At 39.6% G+C, this 27,057-nt stretch overlaps 1 protein-coding gene across 1 annotated transcript; it reads right to left on the bottom strand.

The window, feature by feature from the left end:
- Positions 1-399: 399 nt before the first annotated feature.
- Positions 400-27,057, bottom strand: adam10a (ADAM metallopeptidase domain 10a). Its single transcript, XM_073464242.1, has 16 exons — positions 26,873-27,057; positions 21,615-21,765; positions 13,941-14,059; positions 13,228-13,386; positions 9,470-9,573; positions 8,869-9,027; positions 8,560-8,652; positions 8,192-8,375; positions 5,636-5,799; positions 5,331-5,514; positions 5,094-5,244; positions 4,797-4,980; positions 4,560-4,680; positions 4,217-4,437; positions 3,955-4,081; positions 400-3,397 (listed from the first exon to the last, which is right to left on the bottom strand). The coding sequence occupies exons 1-16, from the start codon at positions 26,922-26,924 to the stop codon at positions 3,291-3,293; spliced, it is 2,280 nt and encodes a 759-aa protein (XP_073320343.1). The 5' UTR covers positions 26,925-27,057; the 3' UTR covers positions 400-3,290.

Here is a 27,057-nt window from a genome sequence, read left to right as displayed (position 1 = left end):
CTATCTGCCCCCCACAGTTTCTGAGTCCAACACCACTCTTATAAATACAAATCCCAGGTCTGTAGCTGTTTATCATACCTATTATAGGTACAATAACTATAACTACAAACAAAACTCATTACATCACAATGTTATGTGTTGAAAACTTGTATTTGAAGTAAACATGTATGTAACGCTGTGATCCTTCCCTCTCACTGAAGTTGAGATGTAGTGTAGAAACAAGTGATAGGGGAGGCGCAGTGGCTGAGACAGAGTTACCATTCACCCTATTACAAGACACTGTACCACCACAATGATTTAAGATATGTTATTATTAGGTTAAGAAGTTACATAATGTTGCTTTAACAAATTACAATCTACAGTGTATTTGATATTGCGTAAAAACATTAAAAACAAACATTTGATCAAGTCTGGTTTATTAATGCATTTCAAGTAGTTCAAAAGAAATTATACTTTTGCACAATACCTTTGCAATTTTAGTCAGATCTTCAAAGTAAGCAGAACAGATAACAGAACAAAAAAAGGTCAACAAAAACAAACAGACCATTGAAGACATTGTATAAAACACAGGACACATTAAAATCAGACAGTAGTTCTGAATCTATACCATTTTGGATTCTTTGTTTACATCAATTACACTTCAGTGCACATTTGCTCAACATCATAGCAACACATGTGAAAGAAAGAAAAAACCCCTCCCAGAGAGTATCATTAACCCCAAACACCCCACATCTTACCATATCAACAAAAAGATACAAGAATGACTCAGCAAAGCAGCTCTCTCTTGCGCTTTCTCATACACACACACACACAAAGCTTTAAAATTTGCCAAAGATAATGAAAAATATACTTTAAGCTCCGACCCAAGAAAAAGCACTACCAGTAGCACCGAAAAAACAAAGAAAATCAGTAGAAGAAGCCACAGAGGATTGCATTGTTGTCTGTTCAGAAATGTTGCTGTACCACATCGACATGAGTGAACACAGGAGAATTTTCCATGTACCTTTACAGGAGGAAACATTGAAGGCATTTCTCTGTGAAGAGGCTAACTTGTTCGATGTTGAGCTCTGTGATACTCTGCATAGAATCGATCTGATGGATAACACAACATCCTCAAAACAACACTGAGCTGCAGCTGTGCGCCATGCAGCTCTTTTGCAAGGGTAAGAAAAAATAGTTGTTTCTCCATCAAGGTGTTCTCTCCTAAAATAATTGTAAGAAACTATAAATATATATATTTTTATATTTTGCCAGTAACTCAGCTCTGAGTATTCTGCACTCTCATCCATCTGTCAGTGAAGTTGACCTAAATTTAATCACAAGGTAAGCCAAATTAGCACTGGGTGATAATATAATATTACACAAAGTAAATGCTAATCATTAGCTTTCAAACAAGCTGAAAAAATCTGATTATATTAAAATTTTCACATATTGGTCTATATAGTTGTATATCAATCATCACTTACGTTTCCTGTATTTATCAGACATTGCCAAGCCCTATACCACACCATTTCCAATACAAAGCTTTAGTTTTAGTAGTCCAGTCTGATAACATGGATAAACTGCCACCTCATGCATATTTTCAGTCTTGGTACAGATCACTGACAGTAGTTCACCAACTTCAGTCACACTGCTCTGAGTAGGCACATTTTTGATGCAATTAAAGAAATCAAGAGGGCGTAATGAGGGTAACAAAGTTCCTTGACAAACTCCCGATCATTAGTAAAAGAAAGGACAGGACAGAACAGAACAGAACAGCGGTGGGTGGCTGACAGTGATTGTTCACTCTGGTAAATGTCTGTAAACAGCAGCAACAAAGCAACAATAAAATTAGAAGCTATAGTTTTCCCTCAACTGATTAAATTCTGCAACAATATACAAATAATCTGAACTGCGAGTAAAATCAATAAAAGCTAAATCCACAGTCACATTTCAACCAGAAACATTCATCTGGCTGCGGAGGCCCAGAGGAAATAACTGCCTTTAAGTGGTTTTAACAGATTACTTAAACAACTGCCAGTGTGTGAAATTCAAAAAGTGGACAGAACACAGGTGAAAATGTGGGCGGGACAATCATACCAGAACGCTTCTTTTCTATCATAACTTCTCATAAAGGTGTGCTTCTTTGTCCACATTGTTAACTTTAAACACATTCTTCTATGTGATTTCACCATTCTCATTCTGAATGTAAAGACGTACACGTACAAATGTCATGTGTTACATATCAGTGCCAAAGCAACGAGTCAGCCGTAACAGAATAAAGGTGTGATACAATCAGGTTGATGGAAAAGCTACTCTCTCATCATTCGTTTCAGCCCCAGACTATACCTCTGTGTAAATGTAGCTGCAAAACCACATCACAAAGAGAAATAACACATATCCAGATAATCAACCTCTTCTCCACAGCCCCTCATCTGATACTATAATCTTATTTATATACATTCTTTTCATATGACCCCTCTGCAGCTAACGTGAACCCTTCTGTACAGGCTTCAGCCAGGAGGGACTTTACCCTGAAATACACATGCAGCTATCTTTTCCACTCAATACACTTGTTTTCTGTGTTATTAATCCTGAGAAAGTGAATTAAAAACGTAAATAATAATTTGTCAAACAGAAAATCAATTCCATTTGAAACACAAAAAAAAAAAACCTACTGTGAAATCTGTACAATTGCACACTGACAGAAAACATGTATGCTTTAGAAATAAAAAGCAACAACAGCTGATGGTGCTTTGACTTAAAACAATCTAATTAAATTGGCAAAAAATAAGTTTTCCTCCAACTCAGTTTCTCAATGTTGTTTTTGATTGGCAACAAAAACCCCATGTTACTTGCAATCCTGCTTTTGTGCTGAAGATGGCAGCACTTCAGAGAGGAAGAATAGGAAAGAAAAAAGGTAGCACAGATGGAGAACAGAGGAAGGCAACTCTAACACACAGCTGCTTCTCTCTCCTCCATTCTGGTTAAAAAAAAAAAAAAATAGCATTCAAATATTAAGACCACATAACAGAGATCAGTGAATTTCTCCTCCTGTCCCTCATTGGAAAAGTTATTCGTTTCCTATAAAGCTGTGTGAACCACTGCTAATCTGGCTCTCAGAGCAGAGGTGCCGAGTGAGTTTGTTAGGCCCAGGAAAAAAAACAAACCCTTCAGGCTTTTTGTCCAGTGAAATCGATCTAGTTTCAAGTTCTTTGAATTTTGCAATAGGTGGTAAAGGTAACTCTTTGGAGAGAAGTGCTCCTATTGTAGGCACTAGGAAGAGCCAAGGCGAAGAGCAGACTAGTGTCTCAGCGTCTCATCTGTCCCATTTGATAGTCCTCTCTGTGCTGACGTTGGTGGCGCTGGGCCTGTGACTGCTGGTTTGCGTGCTGCGGTCTTCTCCTTTTCAGTGTACCTACAGGACATTGAAAAAAAAGGATATGGATGCATAGTTTTAGAAAGGTGTCCACAGCACAAAAGCCCAACAAATCTACATTGTATGACTTCTGTTGAAATAATGCCTCCAGAAATGAAAGAACACACTTCAGACTTGTTCTTTCATTTTCTGGAGGCATTTCGTCATTAGAACTCATATGATGTCGATATGTTGGGTTTTAATGTGTTTCTCCATCCATCTCCCACAGACCTCAATACAGCTGTCATGACAGTCTGGCACCAAAGATTCATGACGTAATGACCCTTCCTTCTTTTTTAAGTTTCTTGAGGGTCCACAGGAACAGGATTGAAAAACCCTAATCTAAGTCATCATATCCAACAACTCCATTCCAAAAAGGTTGTAAAGCTGTGTAATACGTGAATAAAAACAGAATGCATTTTTAACAAAGATCCCGCAAACACTTACGACAAAGATACAGATTAACAATAAACTTCTATTGTCTAAAATGAATGCAGTGCACTGAAACAGTCCACAACATTTTTGATGTAAATATAAACGTCTATGATGTACTGTACCTGGCAGTGGCTTTGGTGGGGGAAGTTTGGGATTGCTGCTGGGGGTGTGGACGCTGCAGATTTTGATGAAGCCGGCCATTAGCATAATGAGAGCGATGCCCATCAACAGCACTGCCCACCAATGAGCCTGGATAACAAAGGGTGATATTAAAGAATGACTTAATACAGGCCAGAAACGCCACAGAAATAGTTTTATATGTGTTTGTGACATTGTGTTGACAGCTCTTTACAACAGCTCCATTTCTTTGACTGAGACACTCACCACTATCCACTCGGCAATGTTTTCGTAGAGCGCTGCATTGAAGATGGCTTTCTTAAGTCTTGCCAGAGGCCCGTCAGCGTCCACCAGACGACACCTCATAAAGACGTCACAATAACCCTTAAAGTCGTTGCAGGGTGAGCCAGGCTGCAGCGTCGTGACCGTCCTGTTGAAAAATCTGGCCCATTTGTCTGAGCCGGAGCTGCTGCAGGTGCTGGGGTTCACTGAGAGTAGAAGGAGAAGTGGTGACTTTTGAGACACTGACGATATCTCAGCTCAATAATATATATTACATAATTATGGCTTAATATTACTACTGTGTGTGTTTTCGCAGCCTGCCACTCACTTTTCTCCATGCAGCACACGTGGCACAGCTCAGCTGCCTCATCCGTGCCATCTTTGCCATCTTTGCTGGCACAGGTGCACATCTCGAGTCCATACTTCTCACAAATGGAACCAGTACATAGCTGGTCCAAACAAGCAGGTCGCAGACATAAACACATTGTCAATACAAACACAAGCTCAAAAACTGCACAAACCAAACACCAAAAAAAGAGCAAGAGGGTGACTAAAACTAACATACCCCATTGAGGCAGACTTGTGTTTCTGAATGGCAGGACGTGAAGTTTTGCTTTGGTTCTGAGGTGGGACACAGAGCAGTAGCTCCATTGCACTTGCCCTCTCTGGCACACTCGGACTCCGGTCTACATCTGTCATCTGCGCCCTTGAAAGTACACTCTTTTGTGCAACATGGGCCTTGGCTGGGACTGTGGAATTAAGAATTATAAATATGCAATCAAAAATGTTCTATTGACAACAATGTTTAATACTTTCACAGACCACAGGACTGTACTTTAGTGGCATGCACATCACATCTGACCTGCAGATTTTGCCAGGTTGGAGTTTACACTTCTTGCCCTCCCCTTCATTGGCACTGTAGCAGCAGGGGTCTTTACACTGATCACTGTAGCCACAGTCACACTCCTCTCCAGCTTCCACAAGTCCATTACCACAGATAGGCTGGCCAGACTCTGTACACACAGACACAATAGCATGAAGACAGGAGCTCTCTCTCACACATCGACAGGAACAAATTAGTTCATAAGAGAGAACTTACCGACAAAACAATCATCTCTCTTTTTCATCAGAACAGCACTTATATTGCGGATGCTGCAGAGGGAGAACTTGTTATTGTTGAGCTTGTCCCCTGATGTTGCTCTGGCATACATGATGTAGTTGCCCTGCTCCTTTTTCTCCTGCAACTTAGACTCTCCAGGGGTGCATTCAGTCCCAGAGTCATGCTGTAAAACAGGACAAAGGGCAAAGAGACTTAAGAGACAGTTTGCATATAATATGCTGCACAACTTGGCAAGAGAAAGAAGTGTACTGGTGAAGGCCAGTGTTTTAAATGATAATACTTACAGGGGAGCCAAAGTTGTGCCCAACCTCATGAGCGAAAGTGATGTGTGACACCTTGGGAGGGACATGGGAGGCGTAATTCTGCACAGTGATAATGCCAGTGTTCAGAGACTTCCTCTTCCCATCAGAGTAGAGTTTGCTCTTCTCACAGATCCCGCCTGAGCTTCCTGTTGCATGAGATGAGGAAATATAAGATAGGAATGGATTATTGTGCTACTTAATGGAAATACACACGCTACACATAGGTTCATCAGCTTCAAAAACATGTTTGTTTCTGTGGGGAAAGGAAAAGAGTTAGCTGAAGTTATTCGTTCATACCATATTGACCAATGTATCAGCCAGGTCTCTGCAGTGTCAGTTTGACCATGAAACTAAAAACGTATTGGTCTTCATTAACAAGGACAAAGTCTAAAATCAGTTTTCATAAAAAGGTGTATAACATGTGGTGTCAGATACAATATCAAGCGAAGTGTCTCTGATGCTGTAATGTCACTATCACCCCTGTTCTGCATCGAGCAAAAGAAGAAAAATTATCTTATTAAAATTCTCCTTTGAAAATGTGAGCCATTAAAGTAGACACAAACTTAAAAGATGTCACCCTGACAAACACAGACCACCCGCATCAGCAGAAGAAAAGGTGCCAGCATGCAACAGAAAATAGATTCTCAATTGGCACTTCAATGATAAAACTACTGTTTTTTCTAACTACTGTGGTCTTAATTTTCCGTCATTCTTATTAACATATTCCATGTAGTGATTCTGATCATTCTAAATATATATGTATATTTTTACTCAACATCCTAGTAAATTAACCTGCCCTCAATCATTATCACGTTTAAGTGACGGTAATAATAATAAACTGTGCAAGGAGTTTATAGTGGTGAATACAAAGATATGCCAGCTAAAATAGCTGTCTTTTTCTGTACTTTGAATCATCATCTAAAATGAAAATGCCTAAAACAAGATCCATTTGAGAAGCACAACAAAAGACTAGAAAACACTTGCAACCACCGTGAACAATAAGCATGCCTGCATTGCTGCAGCTGCTTTTTCCATAATCCATAAACCCAGTCATAAGGAGGCAGCCTCCACTCGTGCAGAAACATGAGACCAAACCACTTAAAGCAATAAACAATGTGTCCATTATGTGCAAGTATACATGAGTCTGCCTGCACATTAAATGTTTGTATACTGCATATATGCATCTGTGTGTGCTTATGTAGCTCCTCCACTGAAGCCACTTATATCTCAACACCAACTGGTCACATCAAATAGGATCCATATTAGTTGTGCTTGACCAGTATCCCTGATGGCCGTTTGTTCCAGTCTCCCTTTGTTCAAACAATCAGCCCACTGCTAGCTGCAATCCATCTCCTCTCCATCTCTTATACTCAATCGATCCTTTTAGCTTACAGCATTCCTAATTTGCCCGTATTGATCGTCTGTGTTTGTTGCTGTATTCGTCAAGTTGAGATGGTGGTGTCTGAACTTATTCAAATGAAAGAGAACCCTTTATAACTATCATTCATGCATGCATGATGTGTCTGTGAGGAAAGAAGCAGTTTAAATAAGATGTCATTATGAATCCTGAAAGATGAGGACAGGCAGAGGCATTTCCTATTGGCATTTAATACCACATCAAAAATATGTATGAATCTGTAATAGAAGCAGCAACTTATTTTCTCAAAAATTCAGATATTCACAAAATGCAATACTTGCTACATTAAATGCGCCTATGTGTAGATTTCAATGGTTTCTTAGTATCATTCATGACATAAAGCATCTGAAAAGGTTAATTAATACTCTCATACCAACCAGCTGACACACTGTAAAATCATGGTAGAGCACATAACACCTATAATGCTATTTCCCCCGTGTTCCACATTAGGAGATAAATACATTTTAAGACCAACATAGGGACTGTCAAAGTGAGATCTATGTTCACATCTAGCTGCCCTTCTACTCCTGTACCACTGTGCAAAGAAATAAGCAGATTAATAATGACTAAAACATAAACGCGTTCTATTCACTGTGACAGATTGTTTTCATTTCTTCTTCTTCCTCCTCTGACCGTAATGTTTGAGTTTTTAGATAAATCACTTTGGAACCCTCTTTTTGCAAGGAAAATAATATTTAAGTTCACACCTTCGTAGTGTATATTGGATAATGGCCAGAATTAGCTCATGGACGTATCGACGTAAATATGTTGATTTACGTAATGTGCGTCAAAAAAAATATATAGTTAGATTAATCCAAAAAATAAGCGTTAGGTGCAGCCCTAGTCGTGTTGCACTCAGAAACTCAAAGTGTCAAATCAAAAACAAATTGCCAATTTCTACATAATATTGCTTTTACAAAATCACAGATGAAATGATTAGACTGTCCAAAATTTTTTATTATCCTGCCAAAGATCAGTGTAGCGAATAGAAGGAGTATTGTTCAACTGGAATAAGTCCTTGTGTTTGAAAGCACTGACCCTGCTGAAATGTCTCTCACCAATGGAGGAAGTCATTATCAGGGTTGTGTGTGTTTGTGCTTGCGGTTGTGCTGTGTACCAACCTGAAGGAGCACCAACCCAAGCCAAGCCAAGAACCCCATCGTCAAAGTCTCGATCAGTGAAGACATAGGCGAGGCAGTAATCGTCATGGTTTTGTTCAGAGTTGAGCTCCAAAAACTTCTCCACTCCGATGTTGGAAAAGCGGAAAGGGTTGTTTCTCACAGTTTCATCGCTGGTGGTATTTATCTGAAGGAATGAGAGTTGAAAAGTTACAGAAGAGAAGTGACAAAGGAGAGAGACCCCTACAGTAGTAGACAGACTTTGTAGAAACTAAAAAGCCTTTGGCGAAGAAAACTCTGGCAGCCTGAACCTAGCTGACATTTGATGCACCAGAAGTTCAAAGCAAACTCTTTGTGTACAATCAACTCACCCTGATCCTTTTAACCATGAAGCTGATGTTTCGGATGCCCAGGAAGTCTGTGCCCTGGTAAATGGAGTCAATGGCCTTCACATGGCTGGAGATCTGCAGAGAAAGTCATCATTCAGACAACTCATGATAGCTAGTTTCTGGAGGATGATGATGATAGGATGATTCTGTTGCATGACGACGTTATATTATTACATTAATATTATCTTTTAATCAGGCCTTTAATTAAAGATATGATAAATATTTGAGTTTATAGGTGCCAGCAAATAGGTCAGCTTCAATGAATCAGCTTCTGTATGCATGGGACTGTACCTGTGCAATGACAGCCTCTCTTGTACCATAGAATTTGAAGAAGAGGTGGTCGGTCTGGATGAAGAGTTGACATGTATTTTTCTCCTTCGCCGCTGCCCTCTTTCTCCTCAGTATAACAGGACGGTGGGAGCTCTCGTCTTCCAACACACTGCTCACCCCCTGTACAAAAACAACAGTCAGCATGAGGAGAAGGGAGATGGAGTGGGGAAAGCATAGTAGTCAGAAACTGAGGAGAGTAAAATAGATGGCTGACTCTTACCCTGGCCAAATACAGTTTTGATTACAGTAAGCCGTTTTCTCTCTCTTTTTTGCAAGCCTTTATAACACTAGTTCAATACTGTGAGAATGGTGAATTAAGCCATTGTTCATTTGTCCTGAAGAGTATTTAGAGTTTTGAGTGTGGCTTCAACATGGCCAATAATCAAGTGTAAGACTGAAAGCATTTACACCTTTGCTAAAAATACACATGCTCTCACTTTTAGTGTGAGGTGGGATGGATAAGAGATGCGATCTTTTTTAATCTCTTTGTCCATCTGTGTGTTTAATTATGAGCTGCAAGGAGGGGGAGGGGCTTTGTTGTGAAGCTGGCAGTGGCACTTACTTTGACTGACTCCTCTTCCACTCCAGATGTCTGGTACTTCCTCATCCTGTCAAACACTGAGTGGTCAGCGCAGCCGCCCTCTGAGCCATACTTATGAGGATAATCTGGCAGATAGAGAGTAGAAGATAAGGGAATGGTTGAGAAGAGCTTACACTGAACCATGGACCTCTTTAAAATCATGTTTAGCAGGGCTGGAGAAAGTGAATCAGGGTGAGTCTGGGTGCTGCATAAAAAAAAAAAAAAAAAAAAGCTTGAGCGATATGGATTTTCTCTCCACACATCAGAGTTCCTCTATTTCCTTTATATCAGTCAACTGAGCAGAAAAAGTTATTACACATGATTTTCCTCTACTAATTGAAACAATTGCTTCTCTGCTTAACCCAGACATTTTCCAATTTACTGCAGCTGTGTAACAATGCTCTCCCCAAGCTAATACACACACTGCATTGACATTCTGCTGCATTGAATTTTAAAGGGCAAATGGGATGGGCCTTCAAACAGATCAAGAATTTAACTAGACTAGACTTGAGTGAGTGACATGACTTGGCACTTCACTTGCCTTAACTAAATATTCCACTGGATTTGACACAATCCCTGACTTGACTTGCCCCAGAAAGACTTGAGACTTGGACCAAACTCCATTTAAACTAATCGATGAATAAAGTAATAATCGACACATCAATCAACAATAAAAATAATTATAAGTTGGAGCACTACAAACAACGCTACATCTGCTAAATAGCATTACCATCTGGCTTTAGCAGCTGTCTTTACTAGATCACAAAAACAAGATGGGATCAGTCTCACGATATACAATCACCACCTCTGCTAATAGTCACAACACAGCAGTTCAACACTGGCCACACCCATACAGGAATCCCACATCAAATAATGTAGAGGTCAAATTGATAAAGCAGCTTCGGATAAAGAAGGAATAAACAGACTGGTGAAGAGGAACATATCGTGTTTATTTTTAGCTTGTTTAATATGGAAACTAAAAGGTTAAAAGAGGATTATAGCACTAGTCGTTTCAGCCCAGTAGCAGGTGAGACAAAACAACAGCAGGAGTTGTTGATCATAGTGAAAGTAAATGGCAAATTGCTGCCATGCGGTATTATGCCTTTATAAGCCTAATGAGGGTCAGTGTCCAAAGTGTCACGATAATGAACAATGCAGACAGTGTGCAGGTGTAACATAGTTTATAATGCTTCCCCTTGCCACTGTACTTGACATGTTAATGTTGATCTAATATTCTGTCTATTTAAATACGTATGCGGTTGCTTTTAAGGGAATGACACACTTTACGTTCTTCCCAGTCTGTGTTGAAAATACATGTTGCAGAACAGCTCAGTGACCCATTACCAGAGTAAACCAAGGCAACTTGATTTAACACAACACAAGATTACACCTGTGACACCGGTGTATTTGATTTATTTGATCATAAAGTGCTGGCATACAAAATGGGTTTTCAAAAAGATTAACTAATTTATGGATGGTATATTTTTTAGCTGGGTCTGCAAATCAATGTGTTCTAATAATGCTGGCTTCAATCAAACTGTTAAAAACTTATGGCTCACTTGCCTCTGAGCTGCTTGTATTTGCAAAACTTATGATCCCCGCCTGAAGTCTCACAGCCACTGTTGGCCATTCAGAAAAGAGAACAGTACGGTGCTGTTTACTAAACTGACTGAACACACACTGAAACAGCGCATTCAACCTCTGACAATGCATTTTCAAATTTTTCAGAGAAAGCCTTCTTTGTCCCTACAGTGAATGCCATCTCATTCAACTGCTAATTGAAAGGCCCTTGCAATTTGGACAGGAAATTAAAAAGGTGAGAAAAAGGACTTTTTGTTTTCAAAAACATCACTCCTCCACCTTTGTCACAGTCAAATGTGTAACCATGAACCTGTGGTAAACTTTGGAAAACATCCACACAAGTTTTGTCAGGGCCAACCACACCCGCACTCAGGAGTGATACGTTGGCAAATCTGTATGTAAAACTGCCAAATCAGAGTTACTGAGGAGATAAAGAGCAGGAATTAAGGCCAAAAGACATACAAATATTTTTATTAATCCAATGGGTTTCATTTTTCCTCATTTTAACCTGCAACCTTTTGTTCCATCTAACCAGCTTCTTCTCCGTCACTGCTGACGGAATTACATGCTCCAACTGTGGGCGGATGACTTCAGCATATCATAACCACTGCTGGGGCCTCTCAATATGTGCTTTTGTTAAAAACAAATTTGCAAGTCGATTTCAAATACATTAAACATTTGCTTGAATTTCCTTCAGCCGTTCAAAAGAACCTCCTCATGTCTGTGTTTATGTGTGTGTGTGTGTGTGTGTGTGTGTGCGGTATTAGTCAGCTCGAAGCCAGGGTGGGTTTCATATCAGACTCTCTGCCTCTCATGCAATTCTTTGGGATGGAATCATGAGTCTCACATCACTAGCTTATGTTTCTACTCATGCAGTGTTTGTTTTACTGTGTGTGCCGACAACCCCACGTCACCTGTCTGAAATCTCCTCGAAACATTTGAGTTTTCTGTTCTTCTTGAGGAAAAGATTGGGCCTGAAGCTGGCAGTTTCTTAATCGAGTATCGGTTGGTTGTAGTCTGACCTTAGAAATGACTCTGAGTCATGCGCCCACACATTGCCATGCTCCACTCCTGCTTCCAGAATAAATGCTGACCACCTCGACCATGGCCAAGAGACCCAGAGCCAAATCCTGCTGCTACCAGTCCGTCAAACATAACTTTCTCTCCAAGCTCGTCAGGCTGGTCTATTAACTGCTTGACCATGAGCCCCTTACTTTACAACACTTGCCACACATCACAGTTTTAGTCGTCATAGTGGAAAAGCAATCATCCTTCCTTCCATACTGGCTCAATTTTATGTACAACACAGAACTCATCAGATAAAAATATTTGGGATACATGATAATATTGGCATGCCATTGCTATCGGCTGATAAAGGCTTTAAGGTAAAATATTGGCTTTGGTCCGAACTGAACATATATGTACAGTACATGTTCATTATATGTAAGAGCTAGCCTCCTGTAGAATTCATTTTTCAAAACAAATGGGGGGCAGCAAATCACAAGAGTAGCTGCTATCTGCTGCTAACTGTAGCTGCCATTAGCTCAGGTAGCTCAGTTAGCAGTGCAGTTAGCGGTCCATGTGATGAGCTTGGAGCACCAGGGTTTTGTTGGTGCTTACACTACTTGCAAGGGAGCTGGGGCTAGCTGGTTAGTATGCTTTCGTCAGTATCTCCTAAAAATAATGTATTTACGTCAAAGTTTCAAAATTAATTTTTCTTCAGATTCTGTTGGTAATTTCAGTCCACTTTTGATTGTTTTCAACAACAAAAATCTTACATATTGCACCTTTAATATATGTTAATTCTGTTACAGGAGAGACTTGATGTTCTCCACAATTAGGTGGGATTTTTTTCTTTTTTTTCTTTTTCCCCATATATTGGTATCAGAATATGAAGTATATTGTACATTGGAAAAAATGTAATACTCTGCATCCCTAAAAATATTTAACTCTCTTAATCTTTTGTCAATACATTCCTACAAAGATGCATTTGAGAAGGCTACCGTTAAAAGTACTTGTACTACAACCGACAAGCCACATGTCTAAAATATCATATCTAAAAACAAGAGAGTGACAACCTTTCCCTACAAGTACATTCTGGAGCTGCCCTAGACCTCACAGCACCTTTCAGTGATGCACACGCAATGGCAGATACTTACCGATATCATCTTCATGATAGATGATGGAGTGGAAGGGCACATCCTTGTCCTTAAGGTACCTCTCCGAGGGCTCAACAAAGTATGTCCCTTGGTGGGTTTTAATGAAGCCCTCAAAGCGCCCATCAACCACAGAGCCGTGGGCCAGTGTGCCCTTTTCACCTGAAACACAGAACACGATGAGGATGAGCAGGGGCAGACAAAAGATCTTCTTCTGTATCTTTATTTCACACACACAAACCTATCACAACAGGACAAACAGCCTTGTTTTTTTCTCTGTGTACATTTGAACTCTGCTGGAGATGGGCAGCAGGAAGATGTCCAGGAAGGGCATGGAAAAAGAACGGAAGGAAGAAATGGATGAAAGCTAACAGTAAGTCCTGTGTGCGATGGACTGTGACGTGATAAAGACTGGACAAAAACTAACTTTAAATCTCTCTCTCTCTCTCTCTCTCTTTCTCTCTCTCTCTCTCTCTCTCTCTCATACAATATCATATAATGCACATATATCAGATAAAAACATTGTCACTCAGTTGAAATGTTTAAGACGTCGTTCAAGAAATGATGTGAGATATAATGCAGGGTGATATATATGATACAATGAGAAGGGATGCAGACGTTTAATTTAATTGAAAATAAAAACACCCTAATTGGATTTCCCTTTAAGAAACCATGCATCGACAGAGGATGTGGAGTGCAGAAAAAGCTGGACTTACCAAAGTTGTCTCCACTGTAAATATGTGATGTATCAATGGGTGTCTCCTCCCCTGACACCTCAATGATGAGATCTGGAGAAAATAGAGATGTATCTCTCTTCATCCGCAAGTTAAAATATCTAAAGAGAAAAAAAAGGAGAAAATGTTTCATTAGCATGAGCATGTCACAACATAGCAAAGTTGTTCTTTGACACGCTGGCACGTGGGCAGCACGACACACAGTCCTGCTGACAGTTTCACACTCAACCCTGGAGCTCTGCTAATGTCATGCTCTCACCATAGAGTTTTAGTATTGAACACGCACAGAGAGAATTTGGCAGAAAAAGAAGCTTTATTTACACCTTTTTATTGAGCTTCACATTGCTGCTGCACTGGTTGTTGCTCAGTGCTGTACTCAGTGAGTCGGAAGGAGAATTCTGTCATGAGGAAAAGCACATGAACACTTGTGCACGGCCACAGTACATTTTTTCGTAATCCTCTTGTTCACATAACTGTGATGTCAAAGACAAAAAGGCAAGCATCACATGAGGTGCACATGAGACACTACTGTAACTTTCCAGAAGGCAATGTAGTTCAGAGGAATACTCCTTACCGAGAATCTCTTTCATAATCACACGGTTTAGTCTCAAGGTGTGAAGCTTCCTGCAGATGACTCAAATGATGTTCACATTCCTACTCATGCTGAGCCATTTATGAATGGTACCATTTTAGTTGTCTTAAATTAACGTAATCCAGAACAAGTCAAAACACATTTTAGGGTAGTCTACAACTAAACCTGCTCAGTTAGGCGAACAGAAGACGCTTGGTAACATTTCTAGCAGTGGTATTTGTTTTCTGCTGGCTATTGTTTAATGTGTTTCTTTCAATCATGCTGTTGTTGATTGCATTTTGTTTGCTTAGCTTCCTCAGTATAGCTAAGTTTGTTTCAAGCTTCTGGAAGCTGAACACAAGTTACAGACATGTGGTACAAAGACAAAGATCCTTTTTAAACCCGACATGTATGAGATGTATGTAGGTGGTGGCAGGACACAGTTTTCTCTGCTGGGTGAGACAGTTGGAGGTTTCCCTGAGAGTGACAGTGGTAAAGCAGCAGTGACTACAGTGGTGTGCTAATGAGCAACTCCAGCCTGACACTGAGGGGACACACCACTTTAAATTCATACATAGTTAACCACCACAACCTTTCAAATCCTGCATTTGTTTACATCCTTGTTCTTCACTGCCTCTGTTGGCACATCGCTACACTCATATTTCCACGACCAGTTGTCAACCAGAACAGCATAAAACCAGCGGCAGGACTTTTTATCACGTCATGCACACGAGACACAAACAACATGGTATCAAACTTGTACTAGTGCTCAAAAAACCTACAGGGTATCCTCAAACTCCTCCAGTTTGCAACACAGGCTTTCTGCTAAAGGTTTTCCGTCTGAAGATAGCTGAGATGAGATAATGTGATGTCATCAGCAAGGTTTTTGTTTCAGACTTTGGAAAGCTCTTTCCAGACCCTCAGAGGACATCAGGCTGAGTAGCACACCACATGACAAGTAAACTGGCCATTATTTATAAAATTGGTGGAAAGCCCTTTCAATGTTTGTGTAAAATGTGGGGGACAGACCAAAAGTAGAGGGTTATTTACCTCCAAGTGGCTCAGGGACAGGGCACACCGTTAACATCTACTGAAGCAGCAGACGTTTTGTAGAAGCAGGTGTGTTGAGAGGGATAAAAAGGGGTTGAATGTGTGAGGACAGGCTTACTGCAGAGTGACAATGAGTAGATAAAAACAGTAAAGCCAAAAGAAACTGAGCACAAGAGACAGACAGTAGACTGTGGGAAGGAGTAGTACAGATAATGTTAGGGACAGTGAGATAGCAGATGATGTTGAAAAAGGTCAGACACAGTCCAGGATATCCCTGAACAGGATGACTCCTCGACCTTCCTCAGTATTCAGTTTTCCCTTCATCATTCCTGTTATCATTTCACACACATCCCTTTCTGTCACTGGTACAATATCTTCTACTCATTGGTTTCCTTCACTACTTAGGCATGGATAATTATTCAAGAAGCAAACTAATGTTTGTGTTTCTGATGCCAAGGAAATCAATATTTTCTTGCCCTGTTTTTGATCACAATGTTCTCTTTTATATTTATCCAGGCCTGGATCTGTGTTTATATAAATGCAAAGTTAAAAGGAATTTTTCCTATTTTTTTAGCCGTCTGTTATGATGTGGTCTGCATTCTGAACAAGGAAACGTCTGTCAGAGGAATAATTCAAATGAAGGGTAAAATGACCTACTCTTTGAAATCAGTGACACAGAGATCACCTGGCAAGAGATAAGTCCGAATTCCCCTGCTTGTTATTCATCCTGGCACACCCGTTACAGTTCTTGGGCCTCTCCCCACCTTATTAATGGACTTTACAACGATCAATACGACCTCATGACTTCATCTATGCCCCATCAAGAGCTCAGTTGACCCATGATGCCACACACCGGTCACAGCTGCTGAATCCATAAGTACATTATTCAGTTAGATTTTCAATCTGCATTATCATATTGGCGAACTGCAGTGGCATTTTAGGTGTTCATTGACAGGGAAAACACAATTTTAGCGGCTTAAAAACTGCATTGTGTAACTATTTGCAAATTTGATCATGGGAAGTCAGTAATTTTAGAACAGCTACAGGGATGTTTATTCTGAGAATCACTTGACATGTAGCTGCTCTTGTTTTTGTTTATTTTTTGAATCCCCCCTAAAGAGTAACAGTATTTGTAGAAGTAGCAAAAAAAACATCCTCTGTGGTGGATAATAAAGTTAATCTAAACCAATCTAGTTAATGTCCTGCCAGTTTAGGAAAGCACATGACAGAAATGTGAAATTAATGTATCGCTTATTATTCCTTTTTAAGGCCAAGCTCCGACAGTATAAAGTTACTGGCTGTGCTGAAACTGTGGCTGTGGATATGGTTATTGCTCAGACTGCAGCTGCATTTGTGGTTGAATCTTTGATTCTGTGGATATGGCTACAGCAACCACACTTTAGCCACGGTCTGTACTGCTCCTATTAAAATTAGCCATGAAAGCATACTTACGCCACAGGCGATTTTAAACTTTGCATCCTCTATCAGATATGACAGGTGTGATACCAAGACAGTAAATTCAAGAATAACAGTCGAGCAACGCTTCCATGTCAATTCACTGCACATACACAACCTCTGCATGTAGTGTCACACCCCTTAAAAAACTAATGTGGGACAGCCATAATCATTACAATCAAAGAAAGCCATAATCACAGCAACAGCCAAAGCCCTGCCACTTTATGGCTGTAGTCATAATCACAGCAATGCAGAAGTCCCTTGGAGTGGTTCAGTACATAAAACCTAATACTAAATCATAATACAGCTCAGCCTTTCTTTAAGGATCAGAGGGAAAGCTAAATGTATTGTGAGGTAACGCAAAATACTTAACACAAAACTTTCAGCCTTTCAGGGGCTGGGTGCGAACTAACCAGGCAAGTAAGTACAAACATGAGAGTGGATGAGAAGAATAGAACAAAAAAATGTTTCAACAAAAAAAGAAATTAAAAAAAATCACTAGATGGTCAAAGGTTCAATGTCAGAAAAAGAAAGAAAGACAATCACTGTTCCAGACAAAAAAACACACAGCTTGCAACAGACGAGACAGAGGAGAGGCTGTGGATCAAGTCTCATCTCACAGAAGCAGCTGACTGATAAATTATTCAGACATATCCCAAATGCTGAGCAAACTGACAGTCATACAATTTGCCTGGTAAGCAGGCCAGCTCAAGATAAGGAGTGCCCTCAAGCAGTGTCTACAGAGATGCTATACCTACCAGGAGGTCAATAGCTACAGTATACTGTACATACTGTATATTTAAAACATGTTTTATCAACTATTTTGAGCGATTTGGCTAAATTAATACATTCTATGGAGGAGCATCCTCTCTTGCGTTTGCTTTGTGTGTTGACTGTTCAACTTTTTGCAATGTTTAATATAAAGGAAAGCCACAGTATTTCTTCTTTACTTGCACAGTTGTAAGTACAGCGTACCACAGACAGGAAGGTAGAAGTCGGACAGTCGCGAGCTGACGGCTCTACCATGGTGTATGTTTTTTATATTTTAAAGATGACAAGCTATGAACTACCTGAACTTTACCCTGATTTGAATAAGCGGCATTTAAATAACACAGAACTGCTTGTTTTCTCCCTCATTTGAACCACGTTAGATATTTGCTTTAATTTGGACAGTGTCACTGCTTTTTGGATGAACAGACCACTTGAGAAACTGTGTGTGTGATCCACTAATTTCTAAACTTGTAATATGAGTATAATCACAGTTAGAAAGCAGATAACAAGAGTAAGTAAAATGCCTTGTCATTCAAGGGACTTGAGTAACTCACTTTCCCATTCAGGCATGGGTAAAAAAGAATTAAACACATTGTTTTTTCTGGAAATGAGGCTGTTCTCAATTCCTTGCCATCTTTGCTGAGAGTTGCACATGTGTATTGCCGATCGAGAAAATGGCTGCGGGTAAAGACACTTTATGAGCTGAAGAGCAAGCATTTCAATTATTCTGGAAACAGGAATTTAGTAAGAGGATGCGCAGTTTGCTGCAAGTTTGAGAGCAAGGCGGATAAGATTAAACATGACATTTGACCCCAGTCTTTGCTGTTATTTGATAACGGCTAATAAATAAAACATCTTTTACAGGTGCAAGTAAAAATAGACTTCAGGCAAGAAGATTTCTGTCCCACTTGCCCCACCAGGCAAGTGGAAAAAAAAACATTAATAGTGATCCATATGTGGGTGATGATTACTTCTCAAAAACAGGAAGCTGAGGCTGGTGAATAGACAGTGTTTGACTACTTTTGTGGCACCTCACTTTGTAAAGAAGCTCTGCACAGAGACAACAGTCTGCCCTGCCTTGTTCCATCACCTGATCCAGCCACAAATACTCATGTGAGTGGGCATTCACAAGAAAGCTTTTCTCTTGTTACAACAAACCACCAACAGTACAACACAGCCCTACATTGGGGTTTCACAGAAGGGAGAGTGTGTCTCTGTGTTTGTGTGACTGCCCACACTTGTAAACCTAATAAAAATCACCAAGGATGTAAAGAATAAGATTTGTGACCACTGGCTTGATTCTGTCCATCTTAAAGCTAACTTTATCACTATTCACACAAATGCTTATGTACAATATGATGTCAATACATCAGACAACAGCCTAAAGATCATAAAATATCTCTTATACATTACAAAAACAAAATAGCTAAACACTGTCAACATCATAAAAGTGATACTTAATATGATATTGTTACAGCTTGTACACAGGTATATAATGCTGTCTCCACAACTCTGTGCCAAGTGCCAATAATATGAAGCTAAACTTCTTTCTTTCTCTACTGGGTCAACATACAGTGATGAAAATTTAACATAATTTGTCCTCATACCACAAATGTAACCGTCATGTAACAATACATCCAGAGGGATTTAACTATGTAACTATCAATATTTCAACACTTCCTCATTATTCTTTCCTCATAGAAATTGTCTTAACTGTTCATAAATCTCTCACTGTGTACTTTCTATTGAAAATGTCTGGCCTGCTCCACAACATGCCATGTTTGTGCAGTGCTGCTAATTTTTCCTTTGCTACTAGCCATCCATGGGAGTTTGTTTACAGTAGATACACTGCCGGTCCATTTGGACAAGATTCTTCATCAAACTGCAAACCATCCCCAATACAATTTCCTCTACAAAATAATGTTTATATTGTTTATATCCTCTTTAGACACCACAGAGTGCTCAGACATTGAAAATGATTATGCTGCATGACGCTGTGATTGCCTCACCAATTCAGGCAGTGCGTCCTAGGCTAGCATGGACAGGAAAGAGCACATAAACACAGGAAAGGGATCTGTTTGACAGGGCCTTGATAACCTACAACAAACAGGCCTGGTGAAGAGGAACGCAGGGGGACCTTGCAGGAAAAACAGTGCGTCTGAGGTAAATCATTGTTATGTTCTTCAACGTGGCAAAACATGATAAAAGAGAAAAGCCTATATAAATGAGAGTGAGACAGAAAGGGGCAAATGGAACAAACATTTCCTATTTACAGGAAAATCCACAGAACTGCACAATCATAAAAACAGTATTTTAAAATACAATTTACTGCATGTGGATACTGAGGGGTGATATTTATGTACAAATTAAAGGCAAAAGAAAACAAACTTCTATTGTTAGTGAGTCAAGGCAAGCCAGCTAGTCCACATTTTCTATGTAATGTGCTGAGGCTAAACTGGGGTCTAGTAATGACTGTAGTATGAGCTGAAGCCTATCATTACACTCAGAAAGACTGTCGTAACATTTTGAAACATTGCCACTGCATCATTGTTGCATCTACTGTCTTTGACTCATAAAGGTGAGTTAAAAATGTTGGACATGATTTGGGTATGAAGACATATCAAGTTTACACACCAACAGCATTTAATGTAATTGGAATTCATTGCATTTATTTTCTTGTTCCACTTTTGGCACCATTTATTTGCAAGTTTCACTCACACACATTCTGCTGCAGTCTGCTGTGACTTTATACCAAGTGACACGAACTCAGCTGATACAAATCAGAGAACATTTTAACAGTGTTACCGTCTGAAATGCTGTTTTCAAAACAAGTATGGCACCACTGTACTCAGACAACTTGGCCTTGACAAGGGCTCATCTCCAATTACAACCCATTTAAAGCAGAATCAGAAAGAGGTGGAAGGAATACAAGGGGACTCTACTATCAGGGGTAAAAGGGGGAAGGATTTCATTACAGCTTGCAATAATGTGGTTAGTCTGGTCTTTTCAGAGTTTTACATAGCCACAATATTGTCACTGCAGCTCCCAGAGAAGCCTGCACCATAGTGGCAGGTGTCTTTTATACCAGGTATAAAACCCACTCAATTAAGATCAATCCCTCAAATTTCAAGGGTTAATTTAATTTTCACATATTTCTTGTCCAATGCAAAGAAAATACCAAATTCTTTTCCACACATGGACTTTTAAGCCCAGATTGTGGTCACATTTATTTTGTCTTTGGCTACAGTTATTTTCACGACCAGATGGTTCAATACAGAAATAGTATAACCTAGTCATAAATTAATCTCACAGCACTAGGGGGAACTGGGTGACCATTTTCAAATCCATTTCACATTCAAATGCATTGCCTGCTAATCATTGCATATGAAAATATAATCTTGTGGTGATGACACTAATGACTAAGCACAACAAGCCCAGCACAGCATAGGTAAAGGTTGACCATGATGAGATAGAGGTCATGAAGAAAAGACATGAATACAGGTACTTAATATTGTTCAAAATATTCTTCAATAAAAATTTTTAAAAATGATGAATTTATTTGGAGATTTATCATACAATACAAGTCTTACAGTATGTTTAGTTTCCAGCTGTAGTGCACAGGGTAAGACGAATGTAAAATTTGAGCAGCATAGTATGAGGTAAAGTCAGGAGATAGAAAGAGAGTTGTGAAAAAGTGAGGAGGACACAGAGTGTGTGTGTGTGTGTGTGTGTGTGTGTGTGTGTGTGTGTGTGTGTGTGTGTGTGTGTGTGTGTGTGTGTGTGTGTGTGAGTGTTGACCTAAAACTGACCTTCCGTGTGCTTGGAAGTCCAGCTGCACAGTCCTGTCTTGAGGAGAGAGTGCCCTCTTGGCTCTCTGGTGACTGCTGTGCAGGGCTTCTGTGTCATATGATAAACCTTCATAATGGCGAATATATTTGCTCAAGGGTTTCCGAAACTGACCTGGAAGAGAGTTCAACAGCTCATCAGTATTTGTCAACAAACATTTGCGCAAGGCACACATTTAGCTTTGACATTTTACTACGATTTCTGGTTCAGTTATTAGTGTGAGTATTTATCTATCTCATGTACAATTTGACTGACACAACAGAAAGATACTAGAGCCTAATGTGTTCAAGAAAATGCCAGCACTCCATTGATAGAAAAAAAAATGAAATAATCAATTCATATTTGTATTCACTCATTCATTTTGATGAATCTTATTTACAACAAGGTGTCTGAAAAAAGCTAACATGTTTCACTTTAAAGACTATTGTCTGATCAACTAAAGGCCTATGTAGCCTGGTTGGAAAAACAGGGATGAATCTCTGTAACAGTGTCCAGCTATCGTACAAGCTGTCACTCACTATATGTGCTTAACAGGCTTACTCAGCTTATTGATGTGACCACAGAGGTAATCCAGCCGGCTTTTAGACTGACCATTTCTTTGTTCTTTTCACAAAGACAAAGAAAGTCAGTTTAAAGCACAAGTGAGGAGCACATGATGCACATCAGGTGACTGCGGTTCTGTTTCAGTACTACTGTATGTCATTGTGCGAGAACAGTGGCTGAATTGGTTGCAGGCTGTTTAAATGCTAATCTACATTCCTAAGGCAACACAGAATTCCCTTAAATAAGTATCTGTCTGAAGTTTTGGGTCATAATAGGAAATGCTCTGCTGTGAGCTACAAAAGCAGCCTTTGGATCAAAGTTCAATAGCGAGGGGTACATTTAAAAAGGTGAGACAGACAGTGAGCTCTAAGCTTCTGTAGAGAAAGAATGTACAAAATACACAATATCAAGACTCCCACTTGCCAAAAGGGATAAGCACCACCTTGCCTGTGTTTTTTACCCTGCACTGTTTTGCTGTGGTGGGAGTCACAACTCCCCAGACTGGGAGAGGCTGTACCAGGCTAGTAGTAACTTGTCCATGAATGCAGCAAGAAAATATTCCGACAATCAGCTACTTTAGCCCTTCTTCACAAATAAAACTAATGACAGCAAACTACACTGAACTAACAACCAGACGGAAAATGAACAAGACAACTTTGGGGTGAGAGAGCGAGGCTGTAATTAATCAGAGAATATGTTGATTTTGTACAAAAACAAACACTGCCAGCTCAGATTGCCCAGATCTGCTTTCTCAGTAGGATGTGACAGCTCCATTAATATGTAATAATGTGACAGCACAAGGCTGATTTGTCAACAGACTGTGGCTTGCAGAATAACTTAGCATTCACTATTTCTAGACTGTTTTAACATTTCAGCTCACATCAAAACATTAAAAAAGGAGCAAAAATATAATAAATAAAAGAATGTAGCAACTACAGTATAATGTGCTGTTTTCTAATAGAGTGCCTTTACATGGACACTAGCATCCTTGGTTGTTGTCAGGGCAACTGGAGTATGTAAACATCCTAATCCTGGTTTCAGATATATGAATATGCCCTACACTGTCAAAAAAAAACAAACAAACATGTGTGATGTTGTTTACATGCTGAAGTGAAAGTTAGACACTGGTAAAGCGGAGGATAAAATGATCATTGATAAAACACTGTAACTCCAAAGTTAACCGTCATGTCTTTTAATACAGAGGCCAACACTGGATAAGAACAAAATGTAAGCCATCAAGAGAATTGTTAAGAAATTTAACAGATTTGTTGAGTCAAACTCTTTAAACCTGCAACAAGTTTTCTTCTTCAACGTATCATTATGACGTAAATATTGATTGCACAGTGTAATGGATATAGAATAATGAAAACATCTGCATTTACATTGGTTCCTTATAAACTTGCCATGCCGCTGGACACAAAGTCCTCCGGGAAAAGGAAGGTGAACCGGCCACTTATTTCTTATTTCTACAATAGACTAAATGATGGAATAAACTCCCATTTTGTCCTGTGTTGTTGTTATTTGTGACTAAGGAAAATGGAAATGATCCAGTTATCTTTGCAATAGTTGTGTCAATAACAATACCGCTTAAAATGCCTGGGGGGGGAAAGGTTGTCTGTCAACCACTGGGCTCAACTGGTGTTACAACATTCCTACCAGACTAAAACAGTGTTCATTTGAAGAGACTTCACTGCAGCCCCTAAATCTTAAATGGCCACAAGCCATCTTAAATTCATAATTTTTTAGGTCATTACAATTTGACCGCATCTACCATTATCAGGGTTATGAATGCCTCTTAAATATATCAAGCTCAGGACCAGTTCAAACAACTAAATTGTCATCATGACTCAATAAAATGTATCTTAGAATATCCCACATTACATATAAAAGCCTCATGCTCAAAACATTTTTCCACAAAGCTGCAACTAACGATCACTTTCATTGTCAATTCATCATGCAACATATCAACTCAAAACTCACTCATGATATATATTAGACATTTTTTTATTTATTTCAACACGCCTTCATTTTTTAAAGTATATTGTCTCTTATATGTGTCTCTTATTTTATCTCTCTATTCCTCAACTTGACGAGTTGGGGAATACTCAAAAATCAACTCTTACAAATTGGATCTTTGATTGTTTTAATATGTTGTTAAATTACTCATCAACCTCTATTACACTAAACCCTCTTTCTTAGGTACTTCCTAATGCTGAGAAAAACTTACTGATTCATGACCTGACGGTAAGGTAACAATATCCTACTGTATTTGAGCTTAAATGGATGACCTCACTGAAATGTATAGACAGCAACAATAACTGGCAGTCAGTTTTACTGTAAAAGCTACGTCATCATGATTTCAGTGCAATCTGGTTCAGCCTCAGGTGCCCCAGTGAAGTGCAAGTCTTGACAGAGAGGAAACTGCTGACAGGAACAGAGGAGGTGGAAACAGCATGGATCACAACCGATCTGAGCCTCACATTACCATGCATGCTGGGTGATGGCAGGCTGGCTAACATGACACATCAGACAACCCACAGCTCAGAGCAACTCAGAATGTCTCTCTGCATCATTATGTATCATACAGTACTGGAAAAATAACAGCAAGAGGGTTGGTTGTAACCAGCAAGCATCAGGTCTGAACGAGATCGTCTATAACGAAACTGCTATATTACATAAACATACCATCAGTGTGAGCAGACCAGTCACAAAAGCTGTGTCAAAATTAAGATAACCTTGTTTACCTGAAACACTGAATTCCACAGAAATGTTTGATCGCTCACACTAAAACATTCACAACCACACATATTATGTGGTTTAGTGGAAAGAAACAAATTGCCAGGTGTTTGTAGTAGGTTCAGATGAGGACGTCTTTTGTCCCCCCCTTTCCTCTCCCTTAGAGTACACAAACAGTTTCTCTCTTTGTTCATGTGAACAGCTGAAGCCGTGATACGTTTCTGTCTGCTCAAAAAAATGTTAAGAAGTAAGGTAAGAATTAAGAAAACGGAGGGCTTTCTCACTTTAAGTTTACACTTCAATTAGCACTACTGTATAAGAACTTGCTGTGTTTGCTGATATGCCAGGCAGCATGCAAGGAGGATGTTGCTGCACTCTGCCCTAATCACGGCTTGTGCAGCGAAGGCTTTGAACACACACTTTGTTTTTAGACCAACAGACAAAAGAGTAAGCGCCATGAAACATATCTGGAACAAACCATAAATGTAGGCTTTTGGAAACATGAGTAAAAAATTACAATCTTTCAACAAAAAAAAACATAATTTTCCCGTTAGACAAAGTCAACTTGCAACACATAACTATGACATCGAAGAATCTTCTTGTGAAAAGTGATCAAGCTAATATTTACCAATCAATGGAATTACAATGTCAATTCTGCTAGCTTATGGTTGACTCTGTCACAAAGTAAGAGCATTAAAAAAAACAACCCTCTAGCTTGCTTTCCTGTCCTGGTTTTGTACTGTGCTTTGTCTCACCCTGCACTTGCGCAACTGGATCTTCAGAATCACTTCAGTTTGTATAACTGTTTGTAAATCCGGAAATGGTATAAAATACCTCAATACCACGATAAGAGTCGGCGATAAGGTGGAGACAGTAATCTTCAGGGTAAAAAATTTTGTCTGACTAATTATGACTCACTGAGATGGAAACTAAGATTGAATTTACTGGAATTACAGCACACTTTTATCTGCATCCAAACAGTCCTCAGAGACCTGTTTAGATAAACATATGATACTGAGATAAGAGAACATCTTAAGTGAGCACTTGACAAAATTACTGAAAGGTGGATGAGTTGCACACTACTCAAAATTAGTTAGGGGTATTGGGATATGGGTGCATATATGCATGTGCATGGATATGAAATAAAAGTCAAATGAAATGTGTCGACTTATTTTTGCTCCCCAAAAATATTCACAAAAACTCAGAGTAAAAATTCAGATATGTCACAGAATAAACAATCAAGTTAAACACTAAAATATCCCAATATCCCGGACTAATTTTGAGTGGTGTTTTGGTGAAATCAACACAATAAATTGTAATTTATCCCAGGGAAGGACAGGAAAGGGACATCAAGCTAGCTGACATTGTGGATCTTTTTGCTGTGGACCAAATAAACGTTTAAGTTAGGGTCACTTCAGGTCAATGGTGGAAGATTTACAAACGCTCAGCTTGGCGATTTGCTTGACAGATGTAATAGCTGTCAAATGTTGCAGCAGCGCGGCATATCACATATCTACATGAGTAACATGCTATCTATAGATTACATGCTGCTTTAGAGACGCAGCTAAACTTTGTTGTTTTGACATTATCCTCTCGCCTCTGAACACTTCGCGTTACTTCCTAGTGTTTTTTCATCCGCGCCATTCAAAGTGTGTGTTTACAGACGTAAGCGCTGTAACGTCAGTCTACCGGGCAGGACCTGTCAAAAAAAACACGCTGTTCTCCGTTTGAATACTCAACCTGTTTTACTCAAACGAAATTATTCGGGCAACTATTCCGCACACTGACGAGTAAACACGGATTAGCAGCAGTTGCCGTCAACATTAGCCAGCTAGCTAGCGAGTTAGATAGCCAGAGTACAACTGCCTGATCCGATTAGCGGCAGCTTCACTGACGATCACCGAGCACTTTTCCTTTTCCTGTAAACCCACGGCAAACTTACCTGTAACATCTCGTAGGCAGCAGAACAAGAGAATCAGATTAACTAATATCATATCGAAGTCCCTGTGAGCCCGGTGAACTAGCTAAGCGACCCAGCGATATCGCTGAATGTTTCGTGTTTCGCTTTCTTTCACTTAAAGGTATAGTCGTCCTTCCTAGTTAGCTAGATCGCTCCCATCCCCAGCA

The sequence above is a fragment of the Pagrus major genome, chromosome 4 (genome assembly GCF_040436345.1).
Source record: "Pagrus major chromosome 4, Pma_NU_1.0".
Classification (NCBI taxonomy): Eukaryota; Metazoa; Chordata; class Actinopteri; order Spariformes; family Sparidae; genus Pagrus; species Pagrus major.
The sequence above is the reverse complement of the archived record's forward strand: the minus strand, read 5'-3'. Positions and strand labels throughout refer to the sequence as shown.

Bases quoted from the DNA above. Each gene is read 5' to 3' on its own strand.
- adam10a (XM_073464242.1), bottom strand. From the start codon at position 26,924: ATGATATTAGTTAATCTGATTCTCTTGTTCTGCTGCCTACGAGATGTT. The intron at 8,376-8,559 runs GTGAGTTGATTG...TCATTCCTTCAG, and splicing joins TCATGGTTAAAAGGATCAGG to ATAAATACCACCAGCGATGA. The intron at 4,082-4,216 runs GTGAGTGTCTCA...TTTGTTATCCAG, and splicing joins ACATTGCCGAGTGGATAGTG to GCTCATTGGTGGGCAGTGCT.